The 21647-nt window shown below is 35.5% G+C and overlaps 1 protein-coding gene across 1 annotated transcript in view; it reads right to left on the bottom strand.

The window, feature by feature from the left end:
- The window catches only part of LOC128237324 (E3 ubiquitin-protein ligase rnf213-alpha-like), a 76763-nt gene extending 55116 nt beyond the window's left edge, over positions 1 to 21647 (bottom strand). Inside the window, 22 exon segments of the mRNA XM_052952733.1 lie at positions 970 to 1162; positions 2417 to 2561; positions 3226 to 3332; positions 3633 to 3707; positions 7414 to 7550; positions 8080 to 8251; positions 8434 to 8667; positions 9335 to 9581; positions 9709 to 9876; positions 10498 to 10683; positions 12608 to 12763; positions 13024 to 13247; positions 13362 to 13425; positions 13427 to 13519; positions 13849 to 14119; positions 15349 to 15640; positions 15986 to 16291; positions 17578 to 17776; positions 17900 to 18007; positions 19574 to 19608; positions 19730 to 20085; positions 21516 to 21647. Of these exon segments, the coding sequence (XP_052808693.1) occupies positions 970 to 1162; positions 2417 to 2561; positions 3226 to 3332; positions 3633 to 3707; positions 7414 to 7550; positions 8080 to 8251; positions 8434 to 8667; positions 9335 to 9581; positions 9709 to 9876; positions 10498 to 10683; positions 12608 to 12763; positions 13024 to 13247; positions 13362 to 13425; positions 13427 to 13519; positions 13849 to 14119; positions 15349 to 15640; positions 15986 to 16291; positions 17578 to 17776; positions 17900 to 18007; positions 19574 to 19608; positions 19730 to 20063 (3746 nt within the window). The 5' untranslated portion in view covers positions 20064 to 20085; positions 21516 to 21647.

Genomic DNA, 21647 nt, shown 5'->3' with positions numbered 1-21647 from the left:
ATATGTTCTCAAGTAAGGCGCAGCGTCAGAAAAATAAAACAAAGTGCAACTTCTCTGTAATTGGCAAAATATAGTTTCGGTTAATGTATAATGCACTTTCATTGTGCTTTGTCATTGTATGAAGACATCCAGTAGCTTTCAAGTTAAGTTATGGACATGAACAAGTAACTAAAGGCAATTACTCTGTAATCAGCGTAGGAAGAATTAAGGTTTATATACACTGCACTTACTCTTATTTGCTTAACCATTGCACAAAGTTTTAATGTTGTCTAAATCGAAGTTTTCAGGAAAAGCACCTGATAAAAAAGTAACGAAGGGCAATAACTCTGTAATTGTCAAATATAAATGTATGGTTCACTGCATTTCAATTTTTTGTGCTCTGTGATGTTGTAACAGTTTCCACGTCGTAGTTTTCAAGTAATGCTCTAGACAAGAAAATGTACTAAAGTATGATAACTCTAAAATTGACTTAAGTAGAGATATGGTACTTGTTGATTGCACTTTCTTTCTTTTAGTTTATTCATTGTTTGAGGTTTCAACAAATTCCAAATTCCATTCAGCAGTTTTCAAGCTATTTTCCGGACAAGAAAAAAGTCATAATGAGCAATAACTCTTTAATTGGCCAAAATGCAGTAATAGCTCTTATTCACTGTACGTCCTTTCTTTGCGCTTTACCATTGTATGAAGTTTCAACGAATTCAAAATTTGTTCTTAAGTTATGCTACGGACACGGAAAATATCAACGAACCGACCAACCGACCATCTGACCAACCGACCCTAAGATGACTCCAATATACCCCCTGCAAATTGCTTGTCGAGGATATAATACACACTATAAATACATATAATAGTTTAGTATCTTCTGGAATGAAATCGATTACGTATTATATCATCTTTTTAGCAAAAACAAATGAAGATCAATGTATCAAAGACTAGTAATACGTTCTTACATATGTAGAGTATTCACACCTTTTGAAATCCACCATGGCTGCACAGGGTTTGCCAGGAAATGCCGGAGCCTCCAGATGACGCGTCACATATTCCTTCAATTGGCGTCCATTGACCGGGCCAACATGCCGCATACACTTTTCCAAAGACGAAACAATCGTCGAACGATATTCGTTGTCTGATCCGCATATCACGAACAAGTGATACTTGATACCTAGCAAACACACATTCATAAAAAAAGCAATCAAATCTTGATTTTGATGACTTTTGAATGTTTGGATTTTTCAGTTTCAATTTCATTTGTAACAATTCCAGTCTTTAACTTAAGGTAGCACATCCCTAAAGAAATGCTCCACTTAAAACTATACAATTTGAATGCTTCAGCCTATGCTGTTAGGCACAAGACTTCAGGTGGTTTATCATTATTTGTTTTATTATAAAGTTAACGCATACTTTGATATGATTTACCTTAAATTACAGTTTTACTTTATTCAGGAGTGTTGGGATAAGAGTGAGGTTTTGCACGTAAACTTGTTTAAACCCCAAGTAAATTTACATCTTACTGACCGTTCCAAGGCGGTACCTAGTAATCCCTAAATAAGACACCTAGTTTTTATATAGTATGTATGCACTGTGCTGTTTGTGGAGTTTTATGCTGTTGTCCTATGTTTCTTCCTTGCAATTGTATGTTTTTGTGTCATTTGTCTTTGGCGTTAACCAAATGCCGTCCAACTTTTTTGCTACTGAGCTTGTTTCTGTAGTTTTTCATATTCAAACCTTTTGAGGGTTTCAAGGTTCAGGGTTGAATCCACCATTAAGCACAACTATTATGTTTACATTAGCTAACATTTTTTTAGTTAGAGTTAGTTACGTGTTTTCATAAAAACGAAAGTATCTGCATTTGTAGATAAAAGTTCCTTTGAAGGATTCAATACTGAAATTTCAAACATATTTTTTTTTAAAAAGAGACTGTAAAACATTTATATTTAAGCATTATGTTCACAAAAGTTTTAAATAAGTCATGAATAAAGAAACGGTTATGTATGTTTTAGAACTTGTTGATTTCATCTTAAAGCATCGACTTTCCAACTTTTACGCGGTTCGAACAGCATGTTAAAACTTTAATGCCATATGGTTAGCTCAGTACTGATTGATAACATGTGCTGATGATGTGATCAATAATTCATTTTTCTAAACGCAAATATATTTCTTGTTTTTCTGATACTAAATGTTGAAAATAAATGAAATAAAGGGTTGTTTTCCTTCAGCCTCCGGTAATGTTGTTTTTATCAGAAATTCGAAAATGGGGGTTCGGTAATTCAAGTTTAAATAAAATTGTTATTCGACGGTAAAAATCTGTTAAAAATGTTTTTGAAACCAGACATCATCAAGCCAATAATATTTTGAAATGACGCCCAAAATGGTCTTACTACCTTAATAGACTTCTATCAAGTATTTTCGTAGTTACCATCAGAGTGCCTTATGTCCAACAGTAGCTCTTCCAAGCACTGTTCCGCTGCCTCGCTGACGTCAAAATCCAGCTGATCTGCGTGGAGGAGGCAGTGAATTTTACCAGATCTATCATATATCGCCCGTCGCCAAAAAATGCACACCTGATTAATACAAACGTTGAAAACATAGATAGGTATAAGACAGACTATTTAGCGTTACTACTAATGAATACCTCTTATAAAATTAAAAAAGATCAACTTCGTTTAAGAAAAGGCAATAACTCTGCAAATTACTACAGCCAGAGTTATGATCCCTGCGCACTTCTCCTCAATGATATCTATTTGTATATGGAGTTTAATGTTAATCGCTTAAAAAAATCGAGTTATGCTCAGGACAAAATATAAGTATTTAAATATTAAACAATGCGCAATTACTAAAACAATACTGCCGCAGTGTTGTTGTTCTTGAGTATTCTTGAGTATGGGAGTTCTCCTTTTTAATGAGATCTATCTGTACATGAAGTATTTTCAAGTTATGCTCTGGACAAGATTGCCCACACAGCCACCAAACATACACTTCCACCCACGAGCACCAATAGGATATCCCCTTTGCCTTTCAGCAGTGGATAAAAAAACCAACTCACAGTTTGTCCATGTTACACAAATGTTAATTCATTTTCGATCATCTTTTAGAATCTATTAACTCAACATTGGTGTGCACAGGGAAAGCAAACATTTGTTCTATGTTTTTTTATAACTGATTTTTCTTAAATCTTTATTCTTTATGTATTAATCAAAATAATAATTAAATGACACCATGTAATACCTCATCGGCAGAGGTTTCTGAGGTACACACAAGGACTTCATCAGACTGCGGCAAGGGCTGGTCAGGATCGTACATGTAGATTGACAGTGCGACACGTAGAACTTCATCTGTATAGATATAACAAATACATAATGTTGGCATGCAGCCTGTAACATATGTGCAGTAAAAGATTGCGCTATTTTTGCACCATAAACCACACACTTATATATTGGACTAATTTATAATTCTGATCCAAACCACTTTAAACGGTAGGCAATGGACAAAGATTACCAAGATGAAGATACATTACCAACATGACATTAATTCACGAAAACCTACACACAAACAGACAAATAGCCAGGCAGACAGCTTTAAACAACGATAGCTGTTATGTATGTTAGGCACCTTAACTAACGAAACATTATTACCACTTGGACAAACCACGAGGTTTGGCTCCTCCTCCACATATACTGGCGGCATGTTTCTTCTGATATTTCGCTTATCTGTAAATAAAACAAGAGCTGTCACAGTATGTGGCGAATACCCCCGAATGTGACATTGGCCTACGAACAAGGTCAGTACATGAAAAGTTGATCTTGCCTTTACGTGTCAAATACATATGGCAAGTTATTTTAAATTGCCTCTGAACATAAAAAATACCACCCATACTTGACAACCTACACTGTTATGTCCTTATATTCAGAATTCCCTTGTGAATAAACACTTAGTGTATCTTTCACCTTAGAGGTAGGGACATGGGTCTTGCACACGACACGTCGTCTTCGTATGTGGAACACATGTAGCAAGTTATTTTAAAATCTGTCCATACAAGGGAAAGTTACAGCCCGGACACGACAACATATACTCTATGTCCTTATATGAAGTACTCCATTGTGAATAAACACTAAGTGTGACCTTGACCTTTGAGGTAGGGACACGGGTCTTGCACGCGACACGTCGTCTTGGTATGTGGAACACATGTGGCCAGTTATTTTAAAATCTGTCCATACAAAGGGAAAGTTACAGCCCGGACACGACAACCTATACTCTATGTCCTTATATGCAGCACTCCATTGTGAATAAACAATAAGTGTGACCTTGACCTTTGAGGTAGGGACACGGGTCTTGCACGCGACACGTCGTCTTGGTATGTGGAACACATGTGGCAAGTTATTTTAAAATCTGTCCATACAAGAGAAAGTTACAGCCCGGACACGACAACCTATACTCTATGTCCTTATATGCAGCACTCCATTGTGAATAAACACTAAGTGTGACCTTGACCTTTGAGGTAGGGACACGGGTCTTGCACGCGACAGGTCGTCTTGGTATGTGGAACACATGTGGCAAGTTATTTTAAAATCTGTCCTTACAAGAGAAAGTTACAGCACGGACATGACAACCTATACTCTATGTCCTTATATGCAGCACTCCATTGTGAATAAACACTAAGTGTGACCTTGACCTTTGAGGTAGGGACACGAGTCTTGCACGCCACACGTCGACTTGGTATGTGGAACACATGTGGCAAGTTATTTTAAAATCTGTCCATACAAGGGCAAGTTACAGAGCCGGACGGACAGACGGACGGACGGAGAGACGGTGCGATTTTAATATGCCCACCTTCGGGGGCATAAAAAATCAGGCCTAAAGAGGTCTGTGTTTTGGGTAACCCGACCCTACCTGGCGAAATCCACTCAACCCTATTTGTTTTTTTGACCATTGTGTTTTGTTTTTATTTTACGATTTTCCAATGTTTAGATGTTGGCTTTATTAAGCAGATAAAAGTAAAATATATACCGTGAAGATGCAGTGTACAGTGTCTTTGGACCGAAAATCCATGTTGACCGGGATGAGACAATACGAAAGAGAATTGATATTGTATCGATGATACGTCTCGATATACATATACTCATTGGACCATAGTAATCAGTGACTCTACCCGAAAAGACAATCGGCAATGACAATGGGACGATTTAAATAAAAAATAAAGTTGAGTACTTAATAGTGGTATCAAAATATATCTTAAATGCTCTTATGATCGGCGTCAGATATCAGTAAAAGTAAGAAACAATTAATATTTAGACATCGCATGGTTTTTCAGCCGTCAGGAAGTTCGTATAACTAGCGCGTTTTATCAACCTTAACCTTTAAAATGCTGATCAATGTGTGCTTAATGGAAGAAAAAATATTTATTTTAGTTTTCATACTATTTAATGGACTTGCAAATAGTGCCTTTGCCTTACTTGCGCTCGTAGTTCATAATACATGACTTCCGACACCGTTAAGAATAATCGTCGGAAAATTATACTACACTGTGGCTGAAACAAAATATGGGTTGCACAACGATGGACTGCTCTTTGAAAGCTTTAATGACGGGATATCAACTAACATACATGTCATAAGTTTACGTCGACGGGAGTGGCAATACCGACATTTAAAAGCGTAACATTGACATCAAAGGATACACAGAGTGACAGGTGACAAGGATACATAGAATGACAGGTGACCACGGAACACAAGCAGAGTGAATAAATGCCGCCAAAAGAGGATGTTATCGTCGATGGCCGTTATAAAACAGACATAGGGGTCACTAATTTTCCTGATGGTACAGACATTAACAGATAACAACGACGAAGAGACGCACATTAACATTGATGGGATTTATAACGACAGCAACGGGTGTGTAAACAATTGTTTTTTTTGTGTGGTAACAAGAAAATTCGTTTAAATGATATCCCTGATAAGTTTATAGAATGGACATGGAAGGTTGCTGAATTATTCCTATATAACATGCACAACGGCTGCAGAGTGATGGACTGTTATGAATCTTGGATATGAGTTTGAGTTCAAATGTGTTGTTTATGGAGTAGCATATGTACACTACATGATAATATTTCAAACTGATTATAGAGTAGATATGAGAGAAAACGTTTTGATAAAGTTGCATGAATATTTGAAAAATTATCATGTCTCTAATGTGTTCTAAAGATTTGATCTCATAATCTAGTTATTGACCCCATGTGACCATCATTTACAAGCGGCCGAGATTATATAAAGGGAGACATTCTGACCAAGCTTAAAAATCTTCTGACCAATTTATAGCACAATATATTTAAAGAAAGAAAAATAAATGTGACGGATGGACGGACAGACAGAAGGGTGGACGTACGGAATGATAGACGACAACCGCCAAAACAATATCCCCCTCCCGAAATAACTATTTTCGGGTCAGAAATAAACGCGACAAAAATATAAATATGTATAAGAATAATTTGAATCTATGAACCTAAATAAAAAACAGTAATTACTATATAAGTGACTATGTTGAAGGCTTAATAAAATCTAAATTTATTCCCTTGTTACTAAAAATAGAAAGTAGTGGAATCTCCAACAAAAAGGGAGACCATATAGCAAGATTTTTAACATTTTGGCCATTTTGTTGTTGTTGTTGATCAATCATGACCCCTTGTTGTATTTTTGTAGAGGGTCACCCAAGGAAGCTTTTTGTAATGTTTAATTTAATTTGGACTGCTAGTTTTAGAGGAGATGTTTGTTTAAAGTAAAATTTGTAAATTGGCTGTTGTTGTTGTTCTTGTTGATCAATCATGACCCCTTGTTGTATTTTTGTAGATGGTCACCCAAGGAAGCTTCCTGTAAAGTTTAATTGAATTTGGACTGGTAGTCTCAGAGGAGATGTTTTTTAAAGCAAAACAGGAAGTCGGCCATTTTGTTGTTGTTGATGATCAATCGTGACCCCTTGTTGTATTTTTTGTAGATGGTCACCCAAGAAAGCTTCCTGTGAAGTTTCATTAAATTTGAACTGGTAGTTTCAGAGAAGTTTTTTTAAGCAATTGTTGATGGACGGACAGATGCCGGACAAATACCGACCACAATACAAATGTAGCTCACCTACAGAACTTTGTGCTCTGGTGAGCGAAAAAAGGGTCAAGTAATTTAGCGAGTGACAAAAACCAAAGTGAGAGTTTTACTGCAAAAAAATACACTTTGCCTAGACTGACTAATGAAGCTCTTAGTTATAAAACATTTTTTATAGAAATATAACTATCGAAAGATACATGCTTTCATAAAATAGTCATCAAACATAATTCTTTTATATGATTGTTCATTTGTTATTTTGCAATGTGTTTTACACTACCTCAGGTGTACTTAGTATTTGATATTGTCATATTGTCTATATTAACTCACCTCTCTCAGCAAGCATGTTGAGGATAACTCCCAAATGTTCGAGACTTAAATAATCACTGATGTTCGATGAGATCGAGCCAAGGAAGTTTTTCCACAATTCTTTGAGATCATTTATCAGAGGTTTTACACCGATATTCCTGAAATGCCAAACACCCAAATTTATAATACTGTAAAATTTTCATCAAATACAGCTATCTACAGCTAAAATTTGAAACATTCTTTAAACGATCTCTTATTGATTCAATAACTTGAAGAGTTAACAGTAGTGTACCATTCGTTAATGTCTTGAACATTTCATATTTTATCAACAACAGAAAAAGGTAACATGGTCTATTTATACATGTATGCGCCCCTCACCTACAAAGTTACATCGCCTCCAACAAGGGGCACTTATGCAATATTGCACAATAAATTAGCATACAATGATAACCAATCATTAAAGGTTTAAAATATATGGAATCTATGTTGCCTTTCCACATCAAGAATATCTATCTGAAATGTGTTTAGTACAAACAAGCAATTTGAATAGACTTGTTACAAACTCATGTTTTTTTTTATTTAGGCCCTTTAACATAGCCAATTAATAAGCAATGCAATGTGATATATGCCTGAAAGCACGATATACAGTTTAAAATAACTGTTTTAATAAGTCATCACAATGCTTACGCTTTGTGTCCAACACTGGTGACAGATCGCTTGATCAGTGAGCTGATTGATGTTGTGGAGTTGCTCCACCCAGAAAACCTAGGACCGACATCCTCTGTGTATTCATCATCGTCTTGATTCATCTCAACACCGTCATTTTCTTCTCCTTTCTGGTACATGCACCAAATCAAAGCTGAAGCGAACAATGGCAATCATAAAACAACATTGCATAGAAAGTAATAGCTAGTAAATATATTATAAAAAAGCCTATACCAAGCTAATGTCCATTTGAAAAAAAACATCTTTGTATAAAACTGTATTCTATAAAGTAAAAATTTAAAGGTAAATATATCAGAATTGGTGAATAATTGATACCTTCAGTCACATCACAATCGTCAATGTCTTCATGTTTCACATGATCAACAGATTTCCTGGCCAATTCTTCATCATACCCAGCCTCCACCAACTCATGAATAAACTGAGAAATCTTCTCCTCCGTTTGGTCACCTATTTCTTCTTGATCATGTATTTCAACAGAGGTCTTATCAGGTCCATCTTCCATCACGGATAACTCCCTTTTGGCTTTCCCCATGGCAAGTACTACATCTTCTGTAGATTTAAAGTGTTTCCAGGTAAGCAGGTTATCATAAAAACATACATGTAGAATATCATTATAACTTTCAGAGCTAAGCCACGGGAGTGAAGTAAACACATGCTTAGGGTACAAGAATATCAAGGGATTACTTTTTTGAAAAAGCGCATGTCTCCCCTATTGTGAGGTCGCAGCTAAGAAAAAAAATGATGGACATGAAATTTGTAATTATGGACTTGAGACGAACCAACCATGAAGTTTGGTTTATTCAACCGTATTAAATAGTGAACATCTACTGCATAACATCCTAGTTGCAAGTGATCTTTAGTAACTGAGCGGAAACAGTTTCTTCACATCAAGGTCGTGGCAACCTTGACCTTTGACCTACTGATCTCAAAATCAATAGGGGTCATCTAACAGTCATGACCAACTAGCTAACTAAGTATGAAGTTCCTGGGTCTAAGCGTTCTATAGTTATCGAGCGGAAACAAAGTGTGACGTACGGACGGACTGACTGACTGACTGACGAACGCAAAAACAATATGTTTCCCCATGAATTTGGAAGACATAATTTCAAGAACATGCCACTAACAAGCATTTGATGATAACAATGATGTCTTTAAGGTGTTACACCAGTACATGTAAATGTAGAGTCGTGATAAAAAAACGAAAAAGGCCAAAAACCTTGCACGCAGTTTTCTTTCACAGCATGCAAAAGGTGATAAATTCTCAGCGATGGTTCCTCCTCTGTCCCCATTTTTACGAGCTCCCGTTGCAGAATCACAAGCTGATCGATTGTGAAGAAGTTAAGGTAACGATAAATCTTCCTCTTCTGTTTTATTAAGTCCAGCCATTCACCGTAACAGTTCTCCATAAAGTCAGCAATTTTCGGAACCATATCTTCCAGCCCCTCGACATCAGACTTCCGACCCTAGTACATAAGTAAAAACATCTCTCATAAACTTTAACACTAAAAGAACATAAAATTCAACAGAGCAAAAAGTATTTTTTTTAAAAAGGGAGCTGCTGTTGCAGGCATCTGTATACTTAAAACTTACTTTCAGTTTTGGAATATCTTCTCCCTTCCCAAATTCCATTGTCGCACACACAGGTCTTTCTTTAACCAAGGAACAGAGGAAGTTTGCATTCCAGCCGTTGAACAGTACACATCCAGATGAGCACAGTTTCAGGTAAACAGAGCCCAGACGTGTCACGCTATCAAAGATCTGAACAAATAAAAAACAGAATCATCATCTTCGCCGATCGTTGAGTACTTATAAACTTATTTCATCCGTTTTTATGTTATTTTTGCTTTATTCTTCGTTGGTTTCAAGTGATCTTCATTGCTTTTGACTGTATTTTTCATTGTATTACTGTAGTAATATTTCTTGAATTTTAATACAAACTTTTACTGTACCTTTTCACAACTGAAGTTATTTTGTACAAAACCATTTTTTTCTATTTTTTTAAGTCCAGGAATCTTAACACCATCAACCCTAAATGAACTCCTTAGATAAGTTTTATCACTTTACATCAAAGCTAAATAAAGATACTCAGCAAAACCATTTTCCTTTTTTCAGAAAAAGCAATCTTTACCTAACAGACCCAACAATATAACCATATAAAATACCTAAACTTCATGTTTCTCCTTAAACAAGTTAATTTATTTTCAACCCTGGCTTTGTCCCAAAATGAAGTTCAAATGTATATTTTTACAGAACCTTCATACCAAGGTTTATCATTATAAACCATTCCAAACTAAGGATATTTAGAGTAAACACTTTTTCTTTTTCTAGAAAAGGCAACTTTTAGCTTGATCCCAAAGGTAATTGTAAAATAATACAAACCATTGTAAACCTGTCAACATTCACTTCACTCTTCTTGTCCGTGGATTTGGCAGTGGACGAGTCAGATTTGCCAGCAACAAGCATCAGTCGGCTCTGTAAATCCTGGAGCTGGTCGAACGTATAGTGCTTCTGTTGCCGCTGGCCATCTTTTCCAGGCACCGTGAGCTTTATCAAATCTTTAACCATCTTCAGGAATGAAAACAAAATGATAGTTTGATTTTCAGACAATTAAGGAACAAAACGTGACAAATTTTATAGCTAAATATATTCGCTTTCCTTTGCGTGTGTACTGTTACTATGTACACTGACGTCGGAGAGATGCCCCTCCCCCTTCCCCTTCAGGGCTTTTAACGCTGTACTTAGAACTAACACTATACGTGCCCAAAACAAAAACATACAATCTCTTGTTACCACTAAATATCGTAGAAGAACAACAATTGTGTGCATGGTCAAAATTCCAGTGCTGTTGCTTCAAAAATAAACAAGAGGGACAAGATGGCCCTATATCGTTCAATCAATTTAAACTTAAGTTATTAATCAGCATATTGGACGTTGCCCTCACAAAGGCATGCCAAAATGCCATAGGCGAAACTATCATATGTCCCGTTTTTAAACGCGTGTATAAATAAACATTGACAAATATGTATTTTTAAAAAAAATACAAATAGTTACTCTTTCAATATTGGAGTTATTTAATTTGTCACAAAAGAGCACATTGTAACTGCGAATCAGTTCATGATTTTAAAAGTTAATATCGTCAATGATTGTAACACAATACAATTATTATAAAAATAATATATATAGACTAGCACATCCCCTGGCGTCCATGCTTTTTAAGAATCAACATGGGTATAAGAAATTTGATTTTTTTCTGCGAGATTAATTTCAAATCAGGCCGATTCTGAGGGGAATATTTATAAAATAAAGTTTTCGATTTAGACATTTAGTGTAAAGAAGCCATGCCTCCTGGCGGTTATGAATTTTACGAATCAACATGGGGTGAAAGAATTCGATACAGGGAAAAAATATAAACCCTATCGCAATAACTGGGCAGAGCAATTTGTGCTCAACTGATCTTAAAAAGAACGTCAAAGGGTGGAAGCAAAGGTCACCAAAGCACAGCATTGATAGTTGTTATCAAAATGGTACCCGGTCTAAATATCGTTGCTGTAGGTTTAAAAATAAGAAAGTAGCTCTGAAGGTCACTGTCAATGTGATCCAACATTTACATTTGCCTTTGTGCGGGCAACGTCCAATATGCTGACTGATCAATAACTTAAGTTTAAATCGATTGAACGATATAGGAACGATGGGGCCGGGCTAGGTTGGTGCTACCTACAAAATATCAAACGTTTGGCAAAGTGGTTAAAGACAAGAAGAATTTCGAAGATTTCCCTATCCAAGTTTATGGAACCAAATGTGAGCTCCTGATCGGGGCTCGTTTTGCCCTGTGGGCATAATTTGAACAATTTGAACAAAGGTGGTAGTAATTCACCATATGATGCTACATACCATATATAAAGGTGTTTTGCCTATTAGTCTCAAATGAAAATATTTCCTTTTATAAGTCTATACAGGAAACTAGTGACCCCGGGGCGTAGATTCCTTATATGAGCCGACCGACCGACCGACCAACATGTGCAAAGCAATATACCCCTCTTCTTCGAAGGGGGGCATAATAATTCATTGAAATAATTTACAGATTCACCAGAAGTTATTCTTTGGTGTCTTTTTACACAAATTCCCAGGAAGAGGACCCCTAACCCTAACCCTACCCTCAGAAAGGAGACATTCCCTAGCCCTTCGACCCCCCACCCCCACCCCCCTTATCGAGTACATGAAATATAAGCTACGGCCCTGGACTCCGAAAAACATAAGAAATATCAATTTTAACCTCATGTATACGATGACACTAGTTTTTTATTACAACTTTCTTAACAAAAACAGCAGTTATTGTAACTTACAGTAGTCATCTATTTGTTACAAGTACTTTCGCACCCATGAATTTCTCTTAAGCAATAAATAACTACTTTGACGCGGTGGTGTCTTCATTTTATAAACCTGAAATCTGTAAATTTGCATCCAATAGAAAAAAAACAACAATAAATACCATATCTGACATTTCTGAACCTTTCCATGCTCCTTTCCCCACGGTGTAAATACCGTCTGCATTGATGGCCTCAGCTTGCATGAGAGATGTCACCTCGACCGAACCGTGTGCTTTTTTTATTTCCTTGAGCCATTCTAGCTCACGGCTGGTGTCAAGCTGAATCATAATAAGTTGGTCACATGTAAGTACATGTACATGTATTTACCAGTTAAGCCGTTTATTCATTCATTTCAAAAGGACATTAGACGAATATATTGAACAACCAAAGTGGCAGTACATTACACGAACACATAAAATTGAAACTTTTAAAAACAAGACAATTGGAAAAAATACAGACAGATTCCCAATGCCTAATCAATTACCATATACTACTTGTAATTCATATTTATCACAATAAGACGGGAAAATCGCCTTACCAACTGTTTTGGCAAGTTTGGATTTGCAGCAAGTTCCTTCCAGACTACTTTACACATGTCCAAAAGTCTTATGTAGTCACAGTCTGTCTCATCCAAGTCAAATATAAGTGGTGAGTATCCAAGAACGGCCGAATGCAGGCACTGAACTTTGGCAATGCTTAATGGTTCCTGGCCCGCAGATATCATCGCAAGGTCAATAAAGACTTTAAACTCTTTTTGACCCGCTGAATGAAAGAAAATGCTCCAGAAAATTACCTTTCTAATTGCGAACTAATAAGGCTGATAACCTTTATACTGATTACAGATTACAGACATGTCATATTCTGACAAATACATACATTTTCCAATGAATGTCTTCAGCCATTTAACAAGATTAGCAGATTTGATAAAAGCATCCAGGCAATTTGATTGCTTTTTTTGTGATATTCTTTACTCTTTCGCAGGTTTTCATGTACTTTTTGTCAAAATCTCGAAGTTTGAAGTTTCTTTCAGAATGCTAAAAGAAAAGGAAAACATTATTCAATCATTTGGTCAGTGACTCGAACTTCTATGCATTAAATGATTCAAAGGACATAGCAAAACCAGGACTCACTTATAAATAATAACAGAAGTTTATGTGACAAAATTTCTACAAGGTGGTGCTGAATCTTGTCTGATTTTCAAATCATTAAAAATTACATACCCAGATGAACACCAAGTTTTATGTTGATTTCTTTCTTGGTTTAAATAACATCTGCATGGACAAGAACACTGACCCGGATGAAGATATTAAGAAATGTTCAATTTTGTTATAAAACAGGCAATGTTAAAAGTACACAAACTTACTGAGACAATAGTCTTGATAGCCTGATAATCTCCATGTAGCCGGTACTGTTGCTGAAATTTCAAAATAACTATTGCGCCTGTGACACAATCAGACGGCTGCCTGTTTTGCTTTATTTGTTTGATCCTTTCATTAGCTGTTTTGCTCGGTATCTCCAAATACAGCATTTCCCGCAAAAGTCTTTCATCGTCATTTTTGAATATCCCCAACATTCTTTCGGCATCTACAGACATCAATTCTCCTGTCTTCAGTTTTTGGCAGAATTCGTTCCATCTGCAAGAATAAACAAAAATAATGAAAAACTATAAAACCTTATAAAAACAAGAGCTACCACATGGTGATGACTTCCCCTACATGACTTGCCTTGACACAGGATGGTATATATTAATTAGGCAATCATTAAAATATAACTTATGGTAGATGACTCATGATTATTTAAATGGAAGTATTTCTATTTTTCCACATGGTATATGTATTTGTCCCCAGGCAATATGCCCGTCATTTGTATTAAATAATAAAACTGTGGACCACATTTGCTTCATATTCATATACATGAATAGCATCAATGCTGACGGATAAGTCAAACAGCAAGTTACTCTTAGACAAGTAGGCAATAACTTATGGAAAATATGTCAGATGCTAGTATTCTTTATAGTGATTATGTGCTACATGTGTGAGAATATGAAAGTCTCGCTGAACAAAGTCCAATATCGTCAAAAGTGTGAAAATCACGTTAAAGGAATTATAACTCTCATAATCTAGCTTGGCTAATAAATAATATGCCAGGTACTTCTATCAATCATGCTATTAATGTGTATCAAGTATTAGAGAACTTACAATGAAGTACAATTTAGCTAGAAGTGTAAAATGATGCTCACATAACTTTAAAACGAGTTTGCTGGGGATGGATCAGGTCATTTACGTCAGGTTTTTTTTTCTTCAAATTATTGTGATATTGGGTACCAAGTAATACAATGATAGCTCTGAAACTGTGGTAATAGTTTGCTGCACAATGTCCAATATAGGCAAGGGAGCAATATTATATTTAAGGACAGGTTATTTCAAGACAAGATTGCCGTTGGAAATGAAAAATGATCCAAGCACTATTGTAAAGTGTGGTAGTATTATTTACTAAAACTCAGAGTTAAATCTTTAAAACTGTGGAATTAGTTTGCTCCACTTACTTCCTTTTTGGATAAAGGGTAAAAAGACCATTTGAAATGTACAAAACCCTTAGACAAGACGACTGAGAGTCACAAAAATACACCAGGAACTACTTCTGATTATATTTGTAATGTAAACCAACTATCTTATAGATATAACTGAGCAATAGGAAGAAGTTCGTTCAAATTAGTTTTGCCAACAGACTGCCAAAAAAACGACCTTCAAACTCGGTTTGCAGGGTATAACAAATTCATCTAGAATAAAATAGAGTTATAAAATATCAGCCAAGTAATTACAATTGAGTTACTAATGAAACAGTGTACTAAGGTTCCACAAACCTTTCAAACGCAGGCTTCCACACCACATTGACAACATCAAGAGGTGTCTCACAACCCTCTGTTGTACCCAAACAGGTGTCTGTCCATATCTTCATGAACACATGTCCTTCAGTCAAGCGTTCAAGTTTTGGTAGAATGTCCAAAACAGTCGGTTCAACATCGAATGCTCTAAGATCTGGTCCACTTGTACCTTCAGAGTCTTTCATTGCTTTTGGTTTACAGAATTCCATCAGAGAATGTTTTTCCAGCTCTAAAGTTTTCTGAAGAACTTTATCAATGGCTCGTGTATCAACTGTAAACAAATTGATTTTACCATATAAGCAACCAGTAAACAAAGTTACATAAATCATAGTTCCCCCTGTACGAACATTTATCAGAAACATGTGCTGTTTAAGAGGTGTTTTAAGAAAATATACCTTTACGTTGACTTTATCCTTGACATCCGACAATATTTAGCAGGATCTACTGGTCAGGAGCAACCTACATTTTCAGTTTCAAGCATCTATGTCAACCTGATTTCGAGTATTCTGCAGACAAAACGTTGTCAATTGACCTACTGACAGACAGACCATCCAGGCTGAACAACTGACCAACATTTGCTCACATATATGACCCATTTTTACACAGGGTGCCTTACCTGATTTCAAATGCTCACAAAGATTCACAAACACTGTCATCTGGCTACTTTGGTTCTTGAATGACTCTAGTTCAAGCATTCGAATTTTGATTGTTGATAAGACTTTGCGCTTCAGACTACTTTCATTCGGTCGGATGAGAGCAAGTGTTTCCGTGAACCCTTCGGAATGATTACTGATCATTTGTAAAATGCCGATTTCAATTTTCCCGGTCTCCAGTGTTTCCCAATGACGCTCTAGCATCTTCGTTGCAATAAGGAGGTTTTCCTTACAGTCTTCCATCAGCAATGATATGCCGGTATTTTCATCTAAATTTTAAAATAAACGCTATATTTAGCAAGTGCATGCATCAACCAGGGTGTAGTTCTGTTTAAAGGGCAATATTAGACAGTCTAATTACAACCAAAGGCACTAATTATTTTAAAACCTTACATTAATGCAAGTGTGCATTGTGATTAACATTCCTTAATTAAAGCTTCACTCCCACAATCTGGCCATTTTGACAATTTGTCTATGTTTTGTCTTGGAATGAGCCTATTTTTGCGTAAATGTCTGGAAACCATTGATATAAGACTGCTAACAAAGTTCAGATCGCAGTTTTCATATTCACGTTTGAAAATCAATCTTTTATGGCTAAAAGCGTCACTAACGCTTTTGGAAAAATGAATGTTTTGGTATAAACATAAATTTCTAAACGTATATAATAAAACCTGCGATCTGAACTTTTGTCGACAGTCTTAAATCACTGGTTTCCCGACATTTACGCAAAAATGGTGGATTCAAAAACAAAAACAAAACAACATTTTTTTTTTTCAAAACGGTCAATCTTTGAGAATGCAGCTTTACGAATAGCCCAGAAACTGCGTCTTTGACGGATGGAGCAATTCGAATTTTAAGTCAAACGTCAAATGGGGTGACTATGCAACATACAATGTATAAGCAATACAATAAATAATGCTGCTCACAGATCATAATCATAAAATACATTATGGTATTTTTATAGACAAGTTTTTGTGATAAATAAACAAACAATTGGTGACCTTTACCCAGTATGCACATACGGCATGTTCTAGCATTGTGTACAATATCCCATTGGCATATGTTCCAAGCAAAAACATTGCAAATGCATTTTATGAAAGGATTTTAGAGTTCTTCAAATTGGTACAAACACATATTTCCATCTACCTGTTACTAATCAACAAATCATGCCTTGAGTAGTTTACAAACATTATTGCTTGTCAAGGGAGGAGATTAGGGACAACAGGCCAAAGAGTCAACATTGCAATCAATTAATTTTTAAACTTTCATTTTAATTTTCTGTCGGGCCTGTGACTAGACAAATGACATTTTAATGCAATAAAATGAGTGACTCATTGTTAAAAAAACAAGTGACAGTTTTTGGGCTGTCAGTGCAAACTACAAACAAGAGATTTTGTACTTGAATAGAAAAAGCGAGTTTATACGTTGATTTTTTAAAAAAGTGATTTTTTGAGTTTTAACAACTGTCTTTCGTTTTTCAGCAATGTTATAACATCACAAAGAATTAGAGTATATTTATAAACATACACTTATGAACGCCTATTCTAAAACTTACTTTGGTTTCGAATAAAAAGTTGAATGGGAGGCCAGGAAATAGCCATCTTGATAATACGGATGTATTCTGCCTCTTGTGGTCCGTTGGCCACGTCTACTTGCCACTGTCGTCGGAACAAATCGGAGAGGAGATATCGAAACCTTTCCTTCTCTGTCAAGCCAGAGTGCCAGTATTCAATTATATATCCACCATCTCTGGCCTAATCATGTAAAAAATATGTTGACATCTACATTAATATCGGTTATGAATTTTATTTGACAACTATTTATGACTTACACTTTAACCTTCAGGTATATGAGTCCATACTTGGAAAAGATTATACCTTTACAGCAATGTTGGTAAGACATCCTTTCATTGACGTGTTAAACTCTTCAACTTCAGTGCAGTCGAGATGAATGAACTCCCTCTCCCGGGCACTAAACGTGTTATGCTAAAATTTAAAACGAATACATTTCTGAAATGAACCCCATTAATTATAAAATTTATAGGTTGCTTTCTATGAGTAATCAGATCAAATACACGAAAAACAAAATATACAAGGTCACTTCATGTCTTTTGATGCTATCAGAAATTAAGCATGTGTTTGCCAACATTTAACCAAGGTTGGGTTCAAGATAGCAATAAAACAACTAATAGAAGTGTCCTAGTGGTACGGCTCTTGACGGTCAACCCAGGGTCACAGGTGCGCTTCCAAGCATAAACAATAACTAGAATTCCGCGGATTTGATATGTTGATTCAATAAATTTTTATAATATATAGCCTTAAAATAGACAAATATCAGTTTAAATCAATGATTCTATTCAGAATAGTCCATTCCCAGCATATTTCGAGAAAAGAATAAAATATTGAAAACAAAATTAAATATAGTAATTACGCCTTTTCAAGGTCATTCAAGCGAAACCAAACTTTTTTTCAAGGGATGAAATTGAGTCATGGTCATGTCATAGGCCATAACTCTGAAATAAAAATAATAAATTGATCTGCTAACATTTATGTGATTATAACAAGGATATTATCCCTTATATTGTAGCAAAGATCGTATAACAAATGCTCATGTATAAGAGAAATCAAAGTAAAATGGTCAAATTTTGACAATTCAAGGGCCAGAGTAATATCATGATCTAGCTGTTGATCGAGATGTTAAACCTTAAATAATTATAGCCAAGTTCAGTAAAGATTGGATAAGACATTCTCAAATTTGAGAGTCGACATTAATTGAATGTGGTTAAATTAAATAAAAAGCCATTAAGTTAAGAATAATTGTCGATCGAAATCAGTCGAGATATTATCTCCATTAACATTGCAGCCAGGATTAGTTAAGAATGATTAAAAAATGTTCAAGTAAGAGAGCAGGCAAAGTGAATACGGTAACATTTTGACAATTTAAAAGCCATAACTCTGGAGTTAATTGTGCGATTTAAGATCTTGATCGAACTCAGTCCAAATATAACGCCAGTAATTCATATTCTAACCAAGCAAGGTTAAGATTAAACAACAAATGGTGCAGTTAGAGAGGAGACATTATTATACGCAGATGTTTGCTATGCAGGCGACATAGAAATACTGTTTCCGCGTCGGTGTAATAAACAGGACCCTATGCGTCAGTCCTTTTGTACACTGTTGAACGTTTAATATATTTATAAGGGGATAAAGAAATATTAGTATCGGCAATGATGGTAAAATTATTAGCAAGAACAGCATTAGTAAATATTATAATAATATTTTTCACTAAGCTATTTTTTTTATTTTTGTTCACAACTTGGATTATTTGTTCATGATTTGGATGGTTTGCCCATAATCTAGTTCTTCAACATGTAAATGTTTAACTTCAGTAGCTGACTCTAGAACTTCAACGCTAATCTGGTGTTTCCGGCTGAAGTGCGTTGGAAGGTTGTGTTTGGTAAGGGGCCGGTTGATAGTGTTAAACATCATTCTGGTTTCTCCTACACTGGATATTGCCACAGGGACAGGGTCGGACGTGTCAACAACACTTGCCTGATTTTGATCTTGAGATGATAGGGCATCAGCTGCTAGAAAAAAACAACATATTTTATTTTCACATTTTCAAATGAAGACAGCGACTGAATAAGTACAAATTGGTCGCATTGTTACAACTTCTTAAGTACTTCCCCATTAAAAGTTCATTCATACCTTGCTCTGATATTGGTTGGACCTTAAGTCGACACTCAGGGCAAAAATGTTCTTCCGGTGAAAGCGCGGTTTCACATCTCCTACACTTATTAATATCAGGTGCCTGAATTTCACACAACTTGATTTCAACCTTTTTCCCACAATTACTGCAAAATTTATGTGTTGTCTTTAGTACGGCCCCACAAAGATAACCGCTTTTATCCTTTCCATCACAGATGTTGTAGATAGAGGTCAGGAGAAGGTCGGTTGGAGGATCAATCATTTTCTCCCCACATTGATGGCAGAACCTTCCAATCCCCTCCAACCCACACTTTGGGTTGGAACACTTCTTCATTGTATACTGGCACTGTTACATCCTGAAGTTTAAAAGAGTATGGGGTCAATTAATTTTGCACAAGGTTGTAAAGTTTTGACGAGAATAAAGATACACTCATCCAAAGTTCTTACGCAATTATGTTTCAAACTCAAAACCCCGAAAGTTATTATCTTAGTCTTAAATAGGTACAAAATGAAGAACAGATGAAAACTGAAAAGCAATTTTTCTTTATTTATGTCTCTTATGTCGAACTTTGTAGCGTTCATTGATACAACTGTTTGTAAATTAATATTCATGCTCGTCAATAAGTTGATCAAATATCTATTGAAATGCCATGTATTGATCCTTTGTGTCAGTAAGAGCACACCTCCTTCGTAATACGTGATACCTGATACGTAAAGTATACTCAAAATCGCTGACAACGAAAGTGGGATTTTTACATGTTTGAAGTAAATTTGCTGACCCAAAATATTATCCTTGATATGAAATTAACTTAGCGAATTGAGGGCAGGATAAATATTTAAAAGCTTCAAAACCCTAAAATGCTGAGTTCGTCAATAAGGCATAAATTTCATTTTTGTGGAACTCAAGAAACTGTATGTAAACAATGTCACTATTTTCATGATCTGTCCTCACATGATTTCAATGTCGATTTAATGAAAAACAAGAGGAAGTCAAAAATTATGTTCTCTAAGCGATATCAAAGTGTGTTTTTTTTTCCCTTTAATCAACAGTTCCCTGCTCCAAATAGTGGTCATAGTAGTAGAGGACAACCTACCACTGAAGTTTCATAGTCACAGGTTCTCATATGTTTGTGTTGATAATACCTGGTTTGCAAAGACCAATACGTCCCTTTTTTAAAAGACGTCATATAACTTCATATGGAGTGAATACAATTGCTTTAATTAAATATAGCTATTTAAAAAGAACCAAAACATTTATGTTCTATTAGATATGCCGGGTGTGTGTCTTTTTGAGAACCCTTCGTGTAAAATAAAAAATAATTTAGCCCATTCAGCAAACATTTTACTATGTCTGTCAAAATAGATCCATTGAAAGACCGCCTGCTAGACCTATGAAAAGATTCCCTGTGCGTCTTTTAGGGCTTGTGTGTTTAAAGGACATTTACGGTACTTTTCACCACAATGATTGCTATTTTATTATTATTCGAAATAAAACAAATGATTTAACACTTACATTTACAAGTAGTCCTACGATTATAAACTACAAATTGATGATTGCCTTTATTCCAGTTAGTGAGGAATAATTCACACTGTTGATAATTGTTCACAATTTCTACAAATTTGATAACTGATCGAAAACTGGGTCATCACTTTACAATGAATGGAGACCGTAATCTGATTATTTTCTGAAATTTGAAAACGAAAGTAGTATTTATATGAATGTACTAGATAAAACGTTTTAATACGTAAGTTATTATAATTGATGTATTAATGAATCATTACTCACGTTATTGCAGAATGAATTCTTGTTCAGTAATGTTTATATTCTGATTTCTACTGCAACATATCTAAATTAGGAACGCACCCAAACGTACGTGGAAACACAGGTTAACATCAACTATAAATATGTATACTGTTC

This window comes from Mya arenaria, chromosome 6 (genome assembly GCF_026914265.1).
Source record: "Mya arenaria isolate MELC-2E11 chromosome 6, ASM2691426v1".
NCBI lineage: Eukaryota > Metazoa > Mollusca > Bivalvia > Myida > Myidae > Mya > Mya arenaria.
Note: the sequence above shows the minus strand (reverse complement) of the source record. Positions and strands in the feature narration are given on the sequence as shown.